The following is an 18,755-nucleotide window of genomic DNA, read 5'->3' as shown; positions in this document are numbered from 1 at the left end:
TTAATTTTATTAGTGTTCATATGGTCAAATACCATATTTTCTTGTCTTTAACTGTTATATTTTTCAGATTTCTGTAACACAATAATAATTATAGTTGTGTTACAGCGTTCACTGACTACCCTCCATATTTGTCCATTTTATTATCACTTTTAAAAGTATTACACGCTTCCCATCTTAATTCAAATGAGCTGCCCTTTCCTAATCCAGATTTAAATTGTTCCACCTTCTTCGTTAATCCACATTTGAATTGAGTCGCTATGGGTAAATTGGGATGTAATACTGGCAACATCCATGATAAATGCATTACATCTACTTGAAAAGTTTGAGCTCCAGATTTTATAATAATAATAGAAAAATCGTTTCTTTTTAATATAATTTGATATGTAACGCTTCTAAAAACACGATTAATATCGTAATACGACAAAATCCAAATAATCGTTAAAATGGTATAAACATGCTAACTGCGTGACCTTCTTTTGAATTATTCAATCTTTTAAATAAACCACTATTGAAAGCGCTATTTCGTTTTGTTGTAATGGTTTCACCACCTGCTGCAACAGGTGTAAAAGTGGTTCCAAACTTATTTTCTGCTTTTAAGGAATCAACAGATTGGGTTTTATCTTCATTCAAAAGCATATTAGCAGCTGCGCTTCGACTATAGCCATCCGAAAATTCAGCTAAATTCAACATATCCCCAGTTAAATTCTTCATATCCCATTTTGACTCAACATGTTCCCAGCTAAATTCAACATGTCCCCAGTTAAATTTTTCATGTCATCAGTTCAGTTCGACATCTCCCAGTTTAATTCTTCAGGTCCCCAGTTCAATTCAACATGCCCCCAGTTAAATTCTTCATGTCCCCAGTTCAATTCAACATTTACCCAGTTAAATTCTTCATGCCCCCAGTTAAATTCTTCATGTCCCCAGTTCATTTCAGCATGTACCCATTTAAATTCCTCATCCCCCCAGTTAAATTTCTCATGTCCTTAGTTCAATTCAACATGTCCCCAGTTAAATTCTTCATGTCCCCAATTAAATTCAAAACGTCCCCAGATTCATTCAACATGTCCCCAATTAAAATTTTCCTGTCCCCAGTTCAATTCAACATGTCTCCAATTCAATTCAACATGTCCCCAGTTAAATTCTTCATGTCCCCAGTTCCATTCGACATGTCCCCAGTTAAATTCAACATGTCCCCAGTTAAATTCAAGTCCCCAGTTAAATTGTTCATGTCTCCAGTTAAATTCAACATTTCCCCAGTTAAATTCTTCATGTCCCCAGTTTAATCCAAAATGTCCCCAGTTAAATTCTTCATGTCCTCAGTTAAATTCAGCATGTCGCCAGTCCGAAATCCGAAAATTCTAATAAATTTTTAACAGTAGTCGTTTTACCTACATAATCAATACTTTCAAAACATTTTCCATTGATAATAAATTAAGCATCAAACAGTTTGTTGTAACGAACTGTAGTAAGGAGCGACCCGGCTCAATAGTAAACGAAACTCTAAGAAACGGAATTTTGATGCTAAAAGATACATCAAAAGAATCAGATTTTCATGCTGATTTTAAATATATAAGTTTTATCAAATATGTCTTTGTCATAAAAAGTTACGAGCCTGAAAAAATTTGCCTTATTTTGGAAAATAGGCAGAAACACCCCCTAAAGTCATAGAATCTTAACGAAAATCACACCATCGCATTCAGCGTATCGGAGAACCCTAAAGCGAAAATTTCAAGCTCCCATCTACAAAAATGTGGAATGTATTTTCTGCCAGAAGACAGATCACGGGTGCGTGTTTATTTGTTTTTTTTTCCCAGGGGTCATCGTATCGACCAAGTGGTCCTAGAATGTTGCAAGAGGGCTCATTCTAACGGAAATGAAAAGTTGACCAAAAAAGTGGAGGGCACCTAGGCCCCTCCCTTGCTCATTTTTTTCCAAAGTCAATGGATCAACATTTTGAGATAGTCATTTTGATCCGCATAGTCGAAAACCATATAAATATGTCTTTGGGGATGACTTACTCCCCCACAGTTCCTGGGGGAGGGGCAGCAAGTTACAAACTTGATCAGTGTTTACATACAGTAATGGTTATTGGGAAGTGTACAGACGTATTCAGGGGGATTTTTTTTGGTTTGGGGATGGGGTTGAGGTGAGGGGGCTATGTGGGAGGATCTTTCCTTGGAGGAATATGTCATAGGGAAAGAGAAATCCAATGAAAAGGCCGCGGGATTGTCTAGCATTACTATAAAAAAATGAAAAAATAAACATGAAAAAGTTTTTTTTCAATAGAAAGTAAGGAGTAGCATTAAAACTTTAGAACGAACAGAGATTATTACGCATATGAGCGGTTCTAAAAATACTTTAGCATAAAGAGCAAGGTATTTAGGAGGAGATAAATACCTCGCTCTTTATGCTAAAGTATTTTTAGTAATTTCAAACATTTATTCTACGGCCTTTCTGATTCAGGGGTCATTCTTAAAGAATTGGGACAAAACTTAAGATTTAGCGTAAAGAGCGAGGTATTAACGAGGGGACAAACCCCCTCATTTACATAATAAAAATATAAGAATATAAAAGTTTGTTACGTAAGTTATTCTTAAGTTACGTATATTTTTTACTAATGAAAACGTTCGTTAAAAATTTAATGTTCTAGTTGCCTTTTTAAGTAACCGAAAAATTGGAGGGCAACTAGGCCTCCTTCCCCACCCCTTATTTTGTCAAAATCGTCTGATCAAAACTAAGAGAAAGCCATTTATCCAAAAAAAGAATTGATATGCAAATTTCATTTTAATAATTTATGTGCGGAGAGTCAAAATAGAACATGCATTAATTCAAAAACGTTCAGAAATTAAATAAAAAAAACTAGTTTTTTTTTAACTGAAAGTAAGGAGCGACATTAAAACTTACCACGAACAGAAATTACTCCGTATATGAAATGGGTTGTCCCCTCGGCAATCCCTCACTCTTTACGCTAAAGTTTGACTCTTTCCCCCAGTTCTACTTTTTAAAACAATTAAAACCTTTAGCGTAAAGAGTGAGGCATTGAGGAGGGGACAACCCGTTTCATATACGGAGTAATTTCTGTTCGTTTTAAGTTTTAATTTCGCTCCTTACTTTCAGTTAAAAAACTAGTTTTTTTTTTATTTAATTTCTGAACAAAATCCGTTATTAGTTAAAGTAGCTTCATCATTAATTCGCATATTTTTTCAGACCAATCGTGTTATTTTTACTTTTGTAAAAGGGTAACTACAACTTGGAAGAATCCAAGATTTCGAATAATTTAAAATGAAATTATAATTTGATTGTTGAGATACATTTACATAATTTTCTCTAATCTCTGTATATTCATATTTGGTTGTAGAACCATCAACAATAGGCTTTTCAAATTTTACCCAATAAGGAGCTACAGCTTAATTCACTGCCATTTATATACGGAAAAAATGGCTCAAGAAACTTTTAAAGATTTTCAAACAATAGAGGTGGATCTTGTCATTGAGGGTGTCGAAAAGAGCATCAACGAAAATGTAGTTTAAGTCCCTTCCCTAAAATCATTACATCTAATAAGCCTTTCCTCTGTTTATCAAGATGTTTATTGAAATATCTCTTGTTATTTGAAACAATATCTTTTAGAGAGCTCACCTCATTTAACTCTCGTTGGTTATAACCTATCCAATCTTTTCCATATTCAATTGCTCTGTTTTTAAAGAAATCCAGTCGAGGTTTAATCATAGTGTTATACATGGAGCGAGCTTCATCTTTTATATTTTTTATGGACGTCTTGAAGAATTGAGAATTGGCGATATTTTTAAAGAAACTACCAACCCTACCATACTGTCTTGTATTCAATAATTGTTTTTTATTGACAGACATTTATTATAGATGAATTCTGTTAAACAATCCTATTAAACTTCTTTCAAATCTAAAACATATTCAATATTCTCACCATTTAGATCAATTAACCTACCTAATTAATCAATTATAGTCATTTTTAGTGCGCTGATATATTTGTTTCAGTTGATTGGAAGGTATTACCTTTCTACAGGAATCTCACAGAGTAGCATTCCAGGATATGCTTTTGGAGCAAAATTTTAGATCACATTAGAGGTTGCATTCCCATTCACAGTTAAACTATCCACTAATGAGCAGTGAATATGTATTTTATTAATATTTCTCGTAATATTAGAGACTTTAGTACCTTCATTATGTTTACTACTAAGTTCAGCTTCATTTCCATATCCTAAGATAAAACACTATTATACCGGAATTTATAATTCTCTTTCAAAATAATAACAAGTAGTAGTAGCAGTAGAGAGGTTTAATAGCAAAATCTTGACAGCTGTCGCTGATTTGTGTTTCTTCACAACATATTCAAAATCAAACTACACTTGTAAATATAAATCAAACTATAAATATTAACTGTTATTATACATTTTGAGGAAAACCGGGACGAACGAATTACCATATCGGTTTGTTCTTGCTTTAACGGGAACTAACTTATCTTTCTTTCTCGTTCTCGATGGTAGAGGTTGATCAGGTAGAATGTCACGGCGCTGAGATTTAGAAAGCAAGAACTTTCCAAAACTCATTATCAGAGTTTCGTACCGGTTTTGGAGTGACGGCAGTCCTAGTATTTCCAGAGCCTTTTCGTAGGAGATGTCACGGCTGCCCAAGATGATCGATCCCGCTTGCTTCTGAACCGATTCAAGCTTCTGACAAAGGTACACTGTTCTAAGTGCTGAGGGCACCCAAACAGGACACGCATATTCCAGAATGGGGCGGACATACGCTATGTATGCATACTTAATACTATCTGTGTTCGCACTGAACCTACGCATACCGTTTAAAATCTGTAGACTAGCGTTTGCACTTTTAACCACATTTTCAATATGTGCGGCAAAGCTGAAGTCATTGGAGAAAGTAACTCCAAGGATCTTGATACTGTTTGTTAGAAGGAATGGAACATTTGGCTCTATAACATCACTTTTTAGCGGGTTAAAGCGCACTATCTTCGACTTGTTCACATTAATCTCAAGATTTAGCTCCGCGCACTCTTTTGTGAAAACACTGAAAAAATTTGAACTGAATTATGGCGTCACAACTCCGTTTTGTACTAAATATTTCAGGATAAATGACTCCTCATTAGGAGAACAAATTTCAATGTTGCTAGATTAGATGATATAATGATTGAACATCGATCTAGGGATGAATTGAAATAACGAGTTAATAATTTAAGCCCTCTTCATCATACAATCCACTGGCTATAACAACGTTAACCCATTCATCCTTTTGTTTCCCTGTGTTCAAACGTATTGTTTTTAAATTGACCATTAATATTATGTCAAGATTATTATAGTGTACATTGAGTTAAAGTTATTTAATAATCATTATTTCAATCTAATACAATTGGATTACCCGTATAAGACTGTACAATTTCACTTTTGTTACCCTCAATAATAATCAAAAACATTTATTAGAAACTATTTTTCTTCATAAAATTCAAGTTCTGAGGTAGTCAGTTTTCTTAATAATAAATTTATTTTTGAATAGTGAATCGAGCAGGTCAATAGCTTCATTTCTCACTCCATCAGATGTATTTCCAGCCGCTCTGCTACCTTGCAAACTATATAATTTTTCAACCATTTCATTTGCATTCATGTAAATCCCAGTTTCTTGCTGAGGTTGTATAGCATCAAAGTTACCTTTAATAGCTTTCAACCTTCTTCTGTAGGTTTTTACGGACTGAGTCTTTCTTTCTAATTCACTAGATTTCATACCTTTCATCTTTCCTCCATATCTTTGATAAAGTGTTCCTAATTCATCTAAAAATGAAGTCTTCTAAGAGTACTTAAAAAAACTATTTCGAATGAACGCCTATAATTTTCCAATCATGCCATTTGCATACATGTAAATCACAGTTTCTTGCTGAGGTTGTATAGCAGCAAAGTTACATTTAATAGCTTTTAACCTTCTTCTGTCGGTTTTAACGAACTTAAAATGAAGTCTTCTAAGAGTACTTAAAAAAAACTATTTCGAATGAACGCCTATCTAAAAAGGACAACAACCAATATCTAAAACTGTACATTTAACAGCATATCCTTCAAAAAAGAAAGCTTTCATTTATAGTAATTGAAACTTTACTAGCCAGGGAAATGACTTTTTCAATTTTATCAGGGGTAAAATCTAACCAAATATTCTCCACCGTTTTTTTTTTCTTTTGATTAGGCCTCATTGCCGAAGAAAATGTGACTCCTGTTAGAGCCTAACTTGAGAGAAACAGTTAAAACCTTACATTCCATGTCCTTTCTGACTGCCCATGTATCCACCTAACTTGCGCCCCTCCATCGGATGCGGGTGTACCTGACACAAAATGAAACTCAATATCTGGATAATCATCTGTCTGGTTTTCAAATTTCGTCTTGACCCAAGCCAATCCCTCAACACCTCCAGGCACTGATAGTGGTCCAGACGAGAACAACTGGTAACGCAAAATAGATGGTAAATTCTCAAATCTGGATTGTACCATTGAAACTGGCTGATCGATGAGAAAGGTCATCCAACCAGCCGCTATGTGGTCCTGGAACAGGAATAGAAATTATATTTTCTCTTTCACCACACATGCAAATAAGGGACAACTTCGCGATTAAAATACAATTTGCGGGAACAACAATCAAGGAGAAATCGCAAAAATTGGCAATCGTAATAAAGGAACTTTTTGAAGATGTAACTGATCAGGTTCATTAGCTTAAGACCTGATTGACGGAATATACGGTAATAATTACATCATGGTATAAATGATGCAATTTATTTTGTTCAACAAAATTGTATTTAAATAAATTTTAGTCAATAAAATTAAAGTAAACGCATCGTCAACCCTGACTGATGAACAATTTTGTTTCTCATGGAATATTTTTCCTCAACCACTACTAATGATTTTTCTGCTCAAAATCAAGTTTTATTGCGTCGGTTATGAATTTTCAGTAAAAGGCTCGTTTTTCAAATATCAATGAATATTAGAAAACAAAACGAGCCAGTTAACCTGAGGCAGCTATGTCGGCAATCAATTACATAAACTGCGAAGGAGCAATTTTTTTATTTTTAGTTTCAACTTTGCTCAATTTCATAATAAAACTTTTTATTTTAAAAATTAAACGCCTTGATAATTTTTGAAGTACCTCATCAAGGCACATTCAAACTGATTATGAATAAATGAGTTGATTGACTCAAGTCAATAGAATATAAGAAAAGTGATAATAAACCCCAACAGAGAGTAAAGCTTGTAATTGCTTGTAGTTAGCAAACCTAAGAATCAAAATCAGCAATAGAATAAAAAGTAAACAAAGAAAGAAAAACCGCAAAACTAGATAAGGAAAAGTCAAATGACTTGGTTTGGATTTTTTCAGTGAATCCACATATATTTAAGATTAACGGTATCTGTAGAAGCCCCAAGAACTGAAGAAGGAGGCAAAATCAACAGACATCGCTAACAGAAATAGCTATCTCCGAGAAGTCTCCGTTGATTAGTCTGTTGATCAGCCCTCTCTTCGACATTAGTCAAATATAATGAGTCTCACCTGAAGATTGTTGCCAACTGGTGCGTCATGTATAAGGGGTATATTCATTTCTCTTAAATGTTCAGCTGGGCCTATTCCGCTAAGCATCAACAGATGTGGGGTATTCACACTACCAGCTGATAAAATTACTTCCTTAGTTGCATACACAACATAAATTTTATCCTTCTTTTGGAACTCAACACCGTATGCACGTTTTGTGTGTGGGTCTATTAAGATCTGAAAAAATAATTAACTTTCAGTCTAGAAAGATTTTCCAGCAGCAATTTAAAAGTATTTTGTTAAAAGATTTTAGCAGCAAAACTAAGGCTGCTACCTGAGCATAGTGAATTAGAAAGAATAAGCATTAACTTTCTAACTTTCTAAGTATTAACTAATTAACTATCAGTCTAAAAAAAAATTTTCTACAACAATATACAAGTATTTTGTTAAAAGGTGCTGCCTGAGCATTATAAATTGGAAAGAATAAGTATTAACTTTCTAACTTTCCAAGTATTAACTAATTAACTTTCAGTCAAGAGAAATTTTTCCTAGAACAATATAAAACTATTTTGTTAAAAGATTTTTGCAGCAAAGCTAAGGCTGCTGCCTGAGTGTAATGGATTAGAAAGAATAAGCATTATCTTTCTAACTTTCTAATTATTAACTAATTAACTTTCAGTCTAGAAAAAAATTTTCTACAACAATATATAAGTATTTTGCTAAAAGATTTTAGCAGCAAAGCTAAGGCTGCTGCCTGAGCATTATGGGTTGGAAAGAATAAGTATTAACTTTCTAACTTTCTAAATATTAACTAATTAAATTTCAGTCTAGAGAAACTTTTCCTACAACAATATACAAGGATTTTGCTAAAAGATTTTAGCAGCAAAGCTAAGGCTGCTGCCTTGTGTCTCACTGCCCCACTTGGTGCGCATTATTTATGAGAGAGATGGACCTTTTGGTTCCATCTGGAATGACATGAATAACGAGATTGTACCTAGGTGGCACACACCAGCCTTACTGCATTGATAAAGAGACTAAAGAGACTAGTGGTACTTGAAAATCCCTACATGCATATATCGTTCAAATAGATAGATGACAGAGCAAGGTCCCCATCCTTGCCCCCGTGCTGGCTAAAAATGCCTCTTCCTAGATTGCTCTTAAAAAAAAATGTCACAGTGTACAAAATAACACATAATTAGACATAAAGATAAACACAGTTTATAAAAAAAAAACTAGATATTAACGTCCCCCACCCCATGTAGGCAAATCTTCTAATCGACTATCAGCATTCGAACGTGTGCGCACATGATTTGTCAAATGGATCCTGCCTCAGAGCTTAGATGTTGCAAACTGTCATGGCTATTGGGGGGATGTATCCCTTCCCATAGTTTTTTTCTCCCGCCTTCCTCTCCCTCCAAGGTTTCAAAAACACACCTTTCAGGAATATCCATGAATAAAATTTATTTTTTGAAAATTTCACTAACAAAATTGAAAAAATACCCCTTTATATATTAAAATATACTTACTACCCCCCAACTATCATATATTTGGGCATTTTGTGCAACAGAAGATAGTATATGCTGTTGATTGTTCTGCCTAATCGTACGTTGTTATCAGCAGGAAATAGTGTTCTACGTTGGTGTTAATGTTTTCACTATTTTTTGCGCTCAATTTATCTTTCAATAGATATGTAACAAAAGCATTCATTAATCCATATATCATCTAACTTTCCTCTTAAAATAAATTCATAAAGCCTCGTGTTGGCAGCTTCGTGGTTTTTTTTAATTCATAGACTGTATGACCTAGATTAAACAAAATTGATTTATTTATTTTAGGCTCTTCATATAAGCTATTTTCGGCTACTTGCTCCATTTCAGTGACAAATTTGAGCAACTTGACATACAAAACATTTCATCTATGTTCAGATGACTAATCCGCTGCATCATGAAATTCTATCAATTTTCCAATCCAGACATGCAAAAGTATACAAAGAAATATAAAAGATGTGGACCAATCCTAAATATATAAACAATTTTCAATTCCACCACTATAGTGGTGGGATTGCTTGTTTATTCATTCAAAGGTGTATGTGGCCTGACCTCCAAGGATAGTGGGTATATTATGACCATAAAAGGGTATTGTCAGCCATAAAAGGGTATTATCATTTCAAATTTATCGTTGGGAAAGGTAAGAGGGGTCTTTAGACTATTCTGTGTAACTTAACATTCATCAAAACACACTTAGAGAAAATCTGATTTAGTAGTTCATGGTAATGAACTGTAAGGAGCGACTGGTTCTAATAGCAACTAAGACTGAAACCTTTGTCTCGATAAAAATATATGCAAAAAAGGTGTTTTAACGCAGTTCTATGCATTTCAATTCATTAAATTTCAGGATTACCAGCAGAGAGTAAGGAGCCTAAGAAAGTTTGACTGATTTTCTAAAAAAAAGAGCAAAGTGAGTGAGTAAGTGATGTTGTCGAAAATTACACCACTAAACTCAACGGTACTAGAAACTGAGGGAAGGCTAAATAAAATGAAAATGAAAAGTTTTAGGACCCTATTGAAGTAGCAAAAAGATTTATGACGGTAAAGTTACGTTTTTCTGCAATTTTATGGCGACAAAACAGTCATTTTGTCCCAAGGATGAAGAAAAGACTATCAATAATAAATTCTGGGATAGCCAATGGTTCAAAATTGTCAAAAAAATATGTATTGAGGCTTTTGTTTAGGGCAACAATCCCGTGCGGTAGTAAATTCACTTTAAATATGTCTATTAAAAACAAGAAAGGTGCTTGAATCTTAGTGCAATATGGAGGATGGATATCCCAGGCCCTGTGGAAAACATCTCTGTGGACCTCCTTTCTCATGGAAAATTCTCCCCCCGATATTCCCAATCCTCACCGAAAATTTTCCGATAGAAAATTCTACCCTGCGTAATTGACCCACCCCTCCCATAACCGAAAATTCGCCCCTGGAAAATTTACCTCACATGTAAAATAACGATCGTACTTTTAAATTTAAAAGTATTAGAAAAACTAAGTTATGATCAGTATGAGCATTGTTATTAGCTTGCCAATCGGGTTTGTTATATAGCTAATGTCCAGAAAATGAGAATAATGTAAAAAAAGCACCCATTAAGTATTTTTGTTCAGGGGTCTCTGATTCCTGTCAGCGCAAAAAGTGTTGGAAAGATTCAGACGGCCTTGGAAGGGGATGTATACCTAAAACCTCCGTAAGAAATTTCCAAGAATTTTCTTAACAATCAGATAAACAGTATAGTAATGAATACAGGACGTATAAACTATATATATATATATATATATATATATATATATATATATATATATATATATATATATATATTATGAAAAGAGAAATCATCAATACAACAGCACAAACACATAAAAAAAAGAAAAAAAAGAGAGAGACAGAAGGAGAAAAGGAAGACTATTTTCCTAAATTAGTGACTAATATAGAACTTTGTCTAGGTCTCGTCGCCAAGAGTTAAAGTTTCTTGACATACTTATTTTTAGTCTTAGGGAAGGGGTAGCATATTCCGTACACTCGTATCGGACATCTTTTACTTTATCGATTAAACGTGGCAGTAATAACTACAAAATCTAACTGAAAACAGTAAGCACTTTGTCTATACAGGACCTGTATAAAATTAAACGATGAATCAAATGACCATAATTGTTTCACTTTGGAGTAGAATATATAGGAACCTATAAACAGACTCTAGCCTGACATATATATATATATATATATATATATATATATATATATATATATATATATATATATATATATATATATATATATATATATATCTATATGTCAGGCTAGAGTCTGTTTATGGGTTCCTATATATTCTACTCCAAAGTGAAACAATTATGGACATTTGATTCATCGTTTAATTAAAATTTTTGCGTTCATACCAGCATTTCACGTAAAATGGAATTTCGCAAAATTCGCATTTCTTACAAAAGATATTGCAAAAAGTGTCTTGAGCTAAAATTGACACTCAAGGCAGTTAAAAGCTACCTTTCCCCCTCTGTCATCAACAAATCAATGTCGATCCTTCTATATTTTCCATTTAAGGCATGGCTGATAACACCTTTAGAGATGGTATCTTGAATATCATATTACTTTCTATTAAACACCACACTCATGAAAACCTTGGTGGCAATCACGGCAGAAGTCTTCAGGGAGAGTAGGGAGGAAGAGTACCCGTAATCCTGTCAGTTTCGGAGATCTAAACACTTCTTAAATAAAAAACTCAGCTTGTAATTAAAAAAATTAATTTTAACATCTTAGCAATCAAAATCAGGCCCGTACTCCAAATTAGTTCTATCCAGTCACATACGCAGGTGGTGGGAGCACCTTAAAGCTAGCCCCCCTAAAATTGTAAATTTCCCCGAATCGTATGCACTTGTCCAATTAAAAAAGTCCGATTAACTTGTCCGATTAACATGTTATTAGATCTTACAAAAGAAAAATCTATTCCCCCTCCCCCAAACTAAGTATCTGTGTCGTGTCTGTTTACTATGTGTGTAAAACAGGTTTTCTTATGCACACTATTTTTTAAAACGCACTACAATTACTGAAATTTTGAACATGCTTCAGTGACATAATAATTACAAAATATGACTTAGTATATTAGCTTATCGTATATTTGGAGACCTTACAAAGAAATTTTGCAATAACAAGTTTTACTCGAACGAAGACCTTGCTTTAATAACAGATACATTGAATGCGGGAGACATTGAAAGTGAAATTCTTAAAAGAACTTCTGCTACAAGAAAAAAAATTAGTAAACGCTAACCATAATGAGGCTTAGCTTCCTCCGTGCATAATACAACTGATAAAAATTTTAAAAAGCAAACCTTATTTACCCTTTCACCGTTAGTCAAAAAGGGTCATCCTATTTTGGTCTTGTGTTTTGTTTCAAGGTTTTGTATTAGCTAGTACACACTCGAAAATTACGCCTAAGTTAGATCTCAGATGACCAGTTACAAACAGTTCGTGGTAACGAACTGTAGTAAGGAGCGATCCGGCTAAATAGTAACCAAAACTCTAAAAAATTGAATTTTGATATCAATAGCTACATCAAAAGAATCGCATTTTAATGCTGATTTTAAATATATAAGTTTCATCAAGTTTAGTCTTACCCATCAAAAGTTACGAGCCTAAGAAAATTTGCCTTATTTAGGAAAACAGGGGGAAACAACCCCTAGAAGTCGTAGGATCTTAACGAAAATGACACCATCAGATTCAGCGTATTAGAGAACACTACTGTAGAAGTTTCAAGCTCCTATCTAAAAAAATGTGGAATTTTGTATTTTTTGCCAGAAGACAAATCACGGGTGCGTGTTTATTTGTTTTTTTTTCTTTTCCCCAGGGGTCATCGTATTGCCCGAGTGGTCCTAGAATGTCGCAAGAGGGCTCATTCTAACGGAAATGAAAAGTTCTAGTGCCCTTTTTAAGTGACCAAAAAATTGGAGGGCATCTAGGCCCCCTCCCACGCTCATTTTTTCCAAAGTCAACGGATCAAAATTTTGAGATATCCATTTTATTCAGCATTGTCGAAAACCATGATAACTATGTCTTTGGGGATGACTTACTCCCCCACAGTCCCTGGGGGATGGGCTGCAAGTTACGAACTTCGACCAGTGTTTACATATAATAATGGTTATTGGGAAGTGTACAGACGTTTTCAGGGGGATTTTTTGGTTTTGGGGGTAGGGTTGAGGGGAGATACCATCGCATTCGGCATATCAGAAAACCCTATAGCAAAATTTTCAAACTCCTATCTGCAAAAATGTGGAATTTCGTATTTTTTGCCAGAAGACAAATCACGGGTGCGTGTTTATTTGTTAGTTTGTTTTTTTGTTGTTTTTTTTCTTTTCCCCAGGGGTCATCGTGTCAACTAAGTGATCCTAGAATGTTGCAAGAGGGCTCATTCTAACAGAAATAAAAAGTTCTAGTGCCCTTTTTAAGTGACCAAAAAAATTGGAGGGCACCTAAGCCCCCTCCCACGCTCATTTTTTCTCTAAAGTCAACAGATCAAAATTTTGATATAGCCATTTGGTTCCGCATAGTCAAAAACCATAATAACTATGTCTTTGGGAATGAGTTACTCCCACACAGTCCCTGGGGGAGGGGCTGCAAGTTACAAACTTCGACCAGTGTTTACATATAATAATGGTTATTGGGAAGTGTACAGTCGTTTTCAGGGGATTTTTTTGGTTTTGGGGGTGGGGTTGAGGAGAGGGGGCTATGTGGGAGGATCTTTCCCTGGAGAAATATGTCATGGGGAAACAGAAATTCAATGAAAAGGGCGCAGGATTTTCTAAAATTACTATAAAAACAATGAAAAAATAAACATGGAGAAGTTTTTTCCGTTGAAAGCAAGGAGTAGCATTGAAACTTAAAACGAACAGAGATTATTACGCATATGAGGGGTTCTAAAAATACTTTAGCATAAAGAGCGAGGTATTCAGGAGGAGATAAATACCTCGCTCTTTATGCTATAATATTTTTAGTAATTTCAATTATTTATTCTACGGCCTTTCTGATTCAGGGGTCATTCTTAAAGAATCGGCACAAAACTTACGATTTAGTGTAAAGAGCGAGGTATTAACGAGGGTACAAACCCCCTCATATACATAATAAAATTTAAGAATATAAAAGTTTGTTAGGTAAGTTAATTCTTAAGTTACGTATATTTTTTACTAATAAAAGAATTATAGTTGCCTTTTTGAGTAACCGAAAAATTGCATGGCAACTAGGCCTCCTTCCCCATCTCTTATTTCTCAAAATCGTCTGATAAGAACTAAGAGAAAGCCATTTAGCCAAAAAAGGAATTAAAATGTAAATTTCATTTTAATAATTTATGTGTGAAGAGCCAAAATCAAACATGCATTAATTCAAAAACTTTCAGAAGTTACATAGAAAAAATACTAGTTTTTCTAACTGAAAGTAAGGAGCGACATTAAAAACTTAAAACGAACAGAAATTAATCCGTATATGAAATGGGTTCTACTCTCCGCAATCCCTCGCTCTTTACGCTGAAGCTTTTAATTGTTTTAAAAAGTAGAATTGTGGCAAAGAGTCCAACTTTAGCGTAAAGAGCGAGGGATTGCGGAGGGGACAACCCATTTCATATACGGAGTAATTTCTGTTCGTTTTAAGTTTTAATGTTGCTCCTCACTTTCAGTTAGAAAAACTAGTTTTTTTTTATGTAATCATAGATACAAAGTCAATTGACGCGTGATACAGTGCATTGGGCTTCGACAGAATGTATTAGACTTGTATAATTTGGGCTATATACTTGATACATACTTGACAGGGAGGGGGGTCGTTAGGTTACATTAGGGACACTTTTCAAATACTTTACTACCCCCCACCCTTAATGTACAAATATATAGCCCAAACTGTATTATTATATAAACTAAATATTATAATAAGTTTATATCTCATTAGGATTAACCTAACTTCACTTCTCAAGTGTTTATTAGCTAATACACAAGTACTGTCAAAATTAGTACTAATGGTTGCAAATAGGACAAGTCTCAGGCAGCACCAGTCACAAGTACCAACAGTAGTGGCAAATAGTTGTGGCAATTATACTTAGCAGCAGTAGAAGCAAAAAGTAGCAGTAGTTTTAAGTAGTGGCAGCAGTTACAAGTAGTAGTAGGAGTCGTAAGCGATGAAATCAGCCGAAATTAAAAACAGCAGTCATAAGTAGTAGTTGTGGCAATTAGTAAAGTAGTCAGAATTAGCAGAAGTCACAAGCAGTGGTAGTAGTGGTCAGGAGTAGTAATCCTGAACAGTAGTACTAGTCACAAGTAGCAGCAATATTTACATGAAGTAGCATTCGTATCAAGTTGTAGTAAGAGTCAAAAATAGTCGCCAGTAGTAGTAGCAATCACAAGTAATGTATATTTTTACAAGCACTAGTAACCGTAAAAAGTAGCAGTAATATTCACACGCAGTAGTAGTGGCCACAAATAGACCCAAAAAGTAATGATAGTCATCAGTATCAGTCCTAAGAAGGAGTGGAGGGAGTAAATAGTAGTGTTAATTGACATCAGTAGTAGCAATAAACAGTAGCAGCCGGCATAGTTTTCAAGTAGTGGGAAAAATCACAGATAGTAGTAGTAGCATAAATCACAAATAGCGGTACAAGTAAAAAAAATTAGTATTTGTTGCATAAGTGGCAGTATCCTAGTAGCTGCATGCAGTAGTAGTAGCCACAAGTAGTAGTCGCAAGTAGTTGTAGTAGTAGTCGTAAGCAATAGTAGTAGTCGCAAGCAACAGCTGTAGCTATGAGTAATAATAGTAGTCACAAATAGTATAAACAGTCACAAGTAGCAGTGGCTATAATTAGTAGTGGTAGTAGTCGCAAATAGTAGTAGCAGTCGAAAGTTGTAGTTGCAGTTGCAAACAGTACTAGTAGTCACAGGTAGCAGTAGTAGTGGCAGTCGCAAGTAGTTGTATCTGTCTTCAACAACATCACTATTATTTGCCAGTAGTCGTAGTAGTCACAAGTAGCAGTATTAGTCGCAAGTACTGATAGTGGTAGTAAATAGAAGTAGTAGTTACAAATAGAAGTAGTAGCTACAAGTAGTAGTAGTTGTTACAAGAAGTAATAGTAGTTACAAAAAGTAGTCGCAAATAGTAGCAGTAGCTTAGTATTTGCACGCGGCAGCAGTATTCCCAATTGATTGTAGTAGTCAAAAGTAGTAGTAGTAGTTGTTACAAGAAATAGTAGTCCCAAGAAGGAGTAGCACTCAAAAGTGGTTGCAGCAGTCGTAAGAAGCAGTAGTTGTTGTATGTAGAAGTAGTAATCGCAAGCCGTTGTAGTTGTAACAGATAGTAGTAATTGTCGCAAGTAGTAGAAATAGTAGTACGTAGAAACAGTCACAAGAATTGCCAGTAGCTTAGTACTCATATGTAGTAGTATTGGTAATAAGCAGTAGCAATAGTTGTAAGAAGTAGTAGTAGTAGTAGCGACAGTAACATCAACCTCCAAGATCAACCAGTTCGTTCTGAATAATAGGGCATCAGTACTTGACCGCACTTTTATCAAACACCTCTTTCATTATTGGATCGTTTTTCCGCCAACAGTGTCGTAAAGTCCTAAATTTTCAATAGTTTTTACCAGCTACACTAAGGTCTATATCCCCAAATTTTCGTCCCCATGCAGTTTAAGTCCTTACCGACCACACAACACTATTATTTCTCTGATGAGACAATGCTGTTTTCTGTTTATTTATATTTCATCTCTTTTCTCAGTATTCAATAGGACTGTAGAGGATTTATGCCGGCTCACTGTTACTAGAAGACTTCCACATTTAGACACCAGCGTCTTTATGATAGGAATTCGACTGATTTTTAAAGAAGTTTCCCAAGGGGTGTTCCCAATTCACGTTAACACCCTTGTTTACCGCAAAAACTTCCTTTGTTTTTCAGCGTATGATATGACCTGGGAAATAATAGTCTACGTTTATTTTTAAACACATTTTTAGTATATTATAATTGGTTTCAGCGGAAACTGAACCTCTTCTTTCAAAAAAGGTACCAGTGTCAAGCTTAAACGTCAGCGTTTATTTGGGCACGTTTGTCTACTACTACCTAAGCAATTGGTACTAGTTTTCGAGCTTAAGTTAGAAGTTCAGGTGCTATGGCCATGTCCTGATGAGTAGGCTACTATATAATTTTTCCCGATGTAAACTCAATGATTCGTCGTCTGACGAATCATTGTCAGACGACGTCTGACGTCGTCCCCAAAGCTGAGAATTTTTTTTTCGACATTTCACACTTGTCTAATTTTTGGCTACACTTGGTTTTAGCTTATCAACTGAAACACCCGTGCTTAACTGCAAGAATGACTGCTTTATCACCTAAAGACAAGAGAAGGACCACAAACCAATGATCTTTCAAAGTAGCAGTTAACACAAAGATTGCTTAACAAAGGTAAGAATTTTGACAGCAGATGGGTTAATACTATGCTGGTGACCCAATCAGATAAACAGACCAGAAAATAATCGAAAGCGGTTATAAAATCATTGTCCCACTGTACCTAGTTCTGTGCTAAGGATCAGAGATTATTAGATAATAATAAAATGAGGTTCAACAGAGGGCCCGAGTGAGGACCCCTCCCCTAGATACATTGCATTGCTAAAGGTGTTAAGTTGAAACTTTCAGGGCATGTTGAGGAGGATATTGAACTAACCAAAGTACACTATGTGCATATTACTACAAGACTGCAGTGCTAACAAAACAGCCACTACTGCTACTACTACCCCCACTTGCAAATACTACTACTAATCGTGACAACCACTACCACTCACGGTTACCACTGCCAATCGCAACTACTACTGCTACTTACAAACATTACTGCTATTTGTGACTATGCTTCTTGTAACTACTTGTATTACTTGTAACTACTAGCACAGTTAGCGCTCTAATACTGCTATTTACGACTATTATTACTACTTGTGAATGCTGTTTCTACTTCTTACGGCTACTGCTACTAATTGTGACTGCTACTACTACTAATTGTGACTGCTACTACTATGTGTGACAGCTACTACTACTAATTGTGACTGCTACTACCACTTGTAACTAGTACTATTGCTATTTGCAACTACTACTACTCGCGATTTAGCCTATTACTACTACTTAGACTGCAAAGGATGAGTTTGAAGATGGGCTGAATGTAGCTACCAATCTTTTTTCCAAAGACGGCAGCGCAGAACTTAGCTGTATGCAAGTGAGGCATATACCCCAAAAACCACATGTTGCTTTATATTTTTTGTTTCATTCCTGCTTCTATAGCATGTTTTGAGGGGCTCTTTTCTTTAATAAAATGACTAAAAACCTTTCTCGGCAGTCGAATGGGTGAAGTCGAATGTGTGTGACTACTACTACCATTTATAACTAGTACTGTTACTCTTTGCAACTACTACTACTACTCGCGACTTAGCCTATTACTACTACTTAGCCTGCGAAGGCTGAGTTTGAACTATGATGGGCTGAACGTAGCTACCAATTTTTTTCCAAAAACGGCAGCACAGAACTTGTCTGTATGAAAGTAAGGCATATACCCCAACAACCGCATGTTGCTTTATATTTTTTGTTTCATTCCTACTTCTGTAGCATGTGTTGAGGGGCCCTTTTCTTCAATAAAATGGCT

The 18,755-nt window shown here is 35.0% G+C and overlaps 1 protein-coding gene across 1 annotated transcript in view; it reads right to left on the bottom strand.

Moving 5' to 3' along the window:
• LOC136041574 (glucose dehydrogenase [FAD, quinone]-like) overlaps window positions 1-18,755 on the bottom strand; it is a 96,134-nt gene that overhangs the window by 11,021 nt on the left and 66,358 nt on the right. Inside the window, exons 6-7 of the mRNA XM_065726267.1 lie at window positions 7,572-7,787; window positions 6,290-6,574 (exon numbers count right to left, since the gene is read on the bottom strand). Of these exons, the coding sequence (XP_065582339.1) occupies window positions 6,290-6,574; window positions 7,572-7,787 (501 nt within the window). The remainder of the gene's footprint in view (window positions 1-6,289; window positions 6,575-7,571; window positions 7,788-18,755) is intronic.

This window comes from Artemia franciscana, unplaced genomic scaffold (assembly GCF_032884065.1).
Source record: "Artemia franciscana unplaced genomic scaffold, ASM3288406v1 PGA_scaffold_30, whole genome shotgun sequence".
Taxonomy (NCBI): Eukaryota; Metazoa; Arthropoda; class Branchiopoda; order Anostraca; family Artemiidae; genus Artemia; species Artemia franciscana.
The sequence above is the reverse complement of the archived record's forward strand: the minus strand, read 5'-3'. Positions and strand labels throughout refer to the sequence as shown.